The sequence below is a fragment of the Oncorhynchus gorbuscha genome, linkage group LG10 (genome assembly GCF_021184085.1).
Source record: "Oncorhynchus gorbuscha isolate QuinsamMale2020 ecotype Even-year linkage group LG10, OgorEven_v1.0, whole genome shotgun sequence".
Taxonomy (NCBI): Eukaryota; Metazoa; Chordata; class Actinopteri; order Salmoniformes; family Salmonidae; genus Oncorhynchus; species Oncorhynchus gorbuscha.
The window spans coordinates 98150827-98155826 of NC_060182.1; the positions used below are offsets into that span (position 1 = coordinate 98150827).

General features: G+C 40.6%; 1 protein-coding gene across 9 annotated transcripts in view; it reads left to right on the forward strand.

Moving 5' to 3' along the window:
* LOC124046819 (dynactin subunit 1-like) overlaps positions 1-5000 on the forward strand; it is an 808447-nt gene that overhangs the window by 748596 nt on the left and 54851 nt on the right. For all 9 annotated transcript variants that reach the window (XM_046367577.1, XM_046367575.1, XM_046367576.1 and 6 more), the window contains 2 exons: positions 989-1069; positions 1900-2016. In XM_046367577.1, coding sequence (XP_046223533.1) covers positions 989-1069; positions 1900-2016 — 198 coding nt within the window. The remainder of the gene's footprint in view (positions 1-988; positions 1070-1899; positions 2017-5000) is intronic.

The window sequence follows — 5000 nt, forward strand, 5'->3', positions numbered from 1 at the left end:
TAGAGCCCCAGGACCAGCTTGCTTAGGGGACTCTTCTCCAGGTCCATTGCTCTGTAGGTGATGGCTTTGTTATGGAAGGTTTGTGAATCGCTTCCTTTTAGGTGGTTATAGAATTTAACGTCTCTTTTCTGGATTTTGATAATTAGTGGGTATCGGCCTAATTCTGCTCTGCATGCATTATTTGGTGTTCTACGTTGTACACGGAGGATATTTTTTGCAGAATTCTGCATGCAGAATCTCAATTTGGTGTTTGTCCCATTTAGTGAAATCTTGGTTGGTGAGCGGACCCCAGACCTCACAACCATAAAGGGCAATGGGTTCTATGACTGATTCAAGTATTTTTAGCCAGATCCTAATTGGTATGTTGAATTTTCTGTTCCATTTGATGGCATAGAATGCCCTTCTTGCCTCTCAGTTCGTTCACAGCTTTGTGGAAGTTACCTGTGGCGCTGATGTTTAGGCCAAGGTATGTATCGTGGTTTTGTGTTTTGTAGGGGAACTGTGTCTAGATGGAATTTGTATTTGTTGTCATGGCGACTGGACCTTTTTTGGAACACCATTTCTTTGTCTTACTGAGATTTACTGTCAGGGCCCAGGTCTGTCAGGGCCCAGGTCTGTCAGGGCCCAGGTCTGTCAGGGCCCAGGTCTGGCAGGGCCCAGGTCTGTCAGGGCCCAGGTATGTCAGGGCCCAGGTCTGTCAGGGCCCAGGTCTGTCAGGGCCCAGGTCTGTCAGGGCCCAGGTCTGTCAGGGCCCAGGTCTGACAGAATCTGTGCCGAAGATCTAGGCGCTGCTGTAGGCCCTCCTTGGTTGGTGACAGAAGTACCAGATCATCAGCAAACAGTAGACATTTAACTTCAGATTCTAGTAGGGTGAGGCCGGGTGCTGCGGACTGGCCTCGCCAATTTGTTTATATATATGCTGAAGAGGTCGAGGCTTAAGCTGCACCCCCCCCCTCTCTCCCCCTCTCCCCCTCTCCCTCCCCACCAGGAGGAGGAGTCTCTGCGAGGTCAGGTGAAGGATCTGGAGGAAAAGTTAGAGACTCTGAGGATGAAGAGGACAGAGGACAAGGTACCGTTATTACTATCATGTTTATTCATATACCTAATTATGATTATTATGTTTATTATGATTTAGATAGTTGTTAGTTGTTATTATTTGTTATTTATTATTTATTGTTAGTTATTATTTGTTATTTATTATTTATTGTTAGTTATTAGTTGTTATTTCCGGTGGTATGCATTGAAACGTGTGTTTTTTTTGTTGTGCAAAATAACTATGAATTAACAGACTTGTTTTCTAATAATTGTCAACATATAACATCACTTTAAGGTGTGGGATGTTCACTTTATTACAAGGAACCATAGCAGGTCTGGGGTGGAACTGACCAATGGGTGGGTTTCTGGGGGGGAACTGACCAATGGGTGGGTTTCTGGGTGGGGAGTGACCAATGGGTGAGTTTCTGCGTGGGGAGTGACCAATGGGTGGGTTTCTGGGTGAGGAATAACCAATCAATGGGTTTTATATTTCCTCTACAGTGGCTGTCTATGTATCAATTGTGCTATACAATTAAAGTGTATTATAATGAAAATGTTGATTTAGATGATAAAATTATTGGTATTATTGTTATTATTGTTATTATTTATAATAATATTATTGTTATTATTGTTATTATTTATAATAATATTATTGTTATTATTTATAATAATATTATTGTTATTATTTATAATAATATTATTGTTATTATTGTTATTATTTATAATAATCATAATATTGTTATTATTTATAATAATATTATTGTTATTATTTATAATAATATTATTGTTATTATTGTTATTATTTATAATAATATTATTGTTATCATTTATAATAATATTATTGTTATTATTGTTATCATGAAGGTCAAGCTGAAGGAGCTGGAGAAACATAAGATCCAGCTGGAGCAGCTCCAGGAATGGAAGACCAAGATGCAGGAGCAGCAGAACGACCTGACAAAACAACTCAAAGAGGCCAAGAAGGAAAGCAGTTTACCTCACCGTGCCTCTCAGTAATCAGTTTACCTCACAGTACCTCTCAGTAATCAGTTTACCTCACAGTACCTCTCAGTAATCAGTTTACCTCACAGTACCTCTCAGTAAGCAGTTTACCTCACAGTACCTCTCAGTAATCAGTTTACCTCACAGTACCTCTCAGTCATCAGTTTACCTCACAGTACCTCTCAGTCATCAGTTTACCTCACCGTACCTCTCAGTCATCAGTTTACCTCACAGTACCTCTCAGTAATCAGTTTACCTCACAGTACCTCTCAGTCATCAGTTTACCTCACCGTACCTCTCAGTAATCAGTTTACCTCACCGTACCTCTCAGTAATCAGTTTACCTCACAGTACCTCTCAGTAATCAGTTTACCTCACAGTACCTCTCAGTCATCAGTTTACCTCACCGTACCTCTCAGTAATCAGTTTACCTCACAGTACCTCTCAGTCATCAGTTTACCTCACCGTACCTCTCATTAATCAGTTTACCTCACAGTACCTCTCAGTAATCAGTTTACCTCACAGTACCTCTCAGTCATCAGTTTACCTCACAGTACCTCTCAGTAATCAGTTTACCTCACAGTACCTCTCAGTAATCAGTTTACCTCACAGTACCTCTCATTAATCAGTTTACCTCACAGTACCTCTCAGTAATCAGTTTACCTCACAGTACCTCTCAGTAATCAGTTTACCTCACAGTACCTCTCATTAATCAGTTTACCTCACAGTACCTCTCATTAATCAGTTTACCTCACAGTACCTCTCAGTAATCAGTTTACCTCACAGTACCTCTCATTAATCAGTTTTTACCTCTCAGTAATCAGTTTACCTCACAGTACCTCTCATTAATCAGTTTACCTCACAGTACCTCTCAGTAATCAGTTTACCTCACAGTACCTCTCATTAATCAGTTTACCTCACAGTACCTCTCAGTAATCAGTTTACCTCACAGTACCTTAATCAGTTTACCTCACAGTACCTCTCATTAATCAGTTTACCTCACAGTACCTCTCATTAATCAGTTTACCTCACAGTACCTCTCATTAATCAGTTTACCTCACAGTACCTCTCATTAATCAGTTTACCTCACAGTACCTCTCAGTAATCAGTTTACCTCACAGTACCTCTCATTAATCAGTTTACCTCACAGTACCTCTCAGTAATCAGTTTACCTCACAGTACCTCTCATTCATCAGTTTACCTCACAGTACCTCTCAGTAATCAGTTTACCTCTCAGTAACAGTACCTCTCTCATTAATCAGTTTACCTCACAGTACCTCTCATTCATCAGTTTACCTCACAGTACCTCTCAGTAATCAGTAATCAGTTTACCTCAGTAATCAGTACCTCTCAGTAATCAGTTTACCTCACAGTACCTCTCAGTAATCAGTTTACCTCACAGTACCTCTCAGTAATCAGTTTACCTCACAGTACCTCTCAGTAATCAGTTTACCTCACAGTACCTCTCAGTAATCAGTTTACCTAACCTCTCAGTAATCAGTTTACCTCACAGTACCTCTCAGTAATCAGTTTACCTCACAGTACCTCTCAGTAATCAGTTTACCTCACAGTACCTCTCAGTAATCAGTTTACCTCACAGTACCTCTCATTAAGTTTACCTCACAGTACCTCTCAGTAATCAGTTTACCTCACAGTACCTCTCAGTAATCAGTTTACCTCACAGTACCTCTCATTAATCAGTTTACCTCACAGTACCTCTCAGTAATCAGTTTACCTCACAGTACCTCTCATTAATCAGTTTTTACCTCTCTCATCAGTTTACCTCTCAGTACCTCTAATCAGTTTACCTCACAGTACCTCTCATTAATCAGTTTACCTCACAGTACCTCTCATTAATCAGTTTACCTCACAGTACCTCTCATTAATCAGTTTTACCTCTCATTAATCAGTTTACCTCACAGTACCTCTCATTAATCAGTTTACCTCACAGTACCTCTCATTAATCAGTTTACCTCACAGTACCTCTCATTAATCAGTTTACCTCACAGTACCTCTCAGTAATCAGTTTACCTCACAGTACCTCTCATTCATCAGTTTACCTCACAGTACCTCTCAGTAATCAGTTTACCTCACAGTACCTCTCAGTAATCAGTTTACCTCACAGTAGCTCTCATTCATCAGTTTACCTCACAGTACCTCTCATTCATCAGTTTACCTCACAGTACCTCTCAGTAATCAGTTTACCTCACAGTACCTCTCAGTAATCAGTTTACCTCACAGTACCTCTCATTAATCAGTTTACCTCACAGTACCTCTCAGTAATCAGTTTACCTCACAGTACCTCTCAGTAATCAGTTTACCTCACAGTACCTCTCATTAATCAGTTTACCTCACAGTACCTCTCAGTAATCAGTTTACCTCACAGTACCTCTCAGTAATCAGTTTACCTCACAGTACCTCTCAGTAATCAGTTTACCTCACAGTACCTCTCATTAATCAGTTTACCTCACAGTACCTCTCATTAATCACTTTCTCTAGTTACCCCAGCATCATATCAGTAGTGGACTGTAGTTACCCCAGCATCATATCAGTAGTGGACTCTAATTACCCCAGCATCATATCAGTAATGGACTCTAGTACCCCAGCATCATATCAGTAGTGGACTCTAGTTACCCCAGCATCATATCAGTAGTGGACTCTAGTTACCCCAGCATCATATCAGTAGTGGACTCTAGTTACCCCAGCATCATATCAGTAGTGGACTCTAGTTACCCCAGCATCATATCAGTAGTGGACTCTAGTACCCCAGCATCATATCAGTAGTGGACTCTAGTTACCCCAGCATCATATCAGTAGTGGACTCTAGCTACCCCAGCATCATATCAGTAGTGGACTAGTTACCCCAGCATCATATCAGTAGTGGACTCTAGTTACCCCAGCATCATATCAATAGTGGACTCTAGTTACCCCAGCATCATATCAGTAGTGGACTAGTTACCCCAGCAT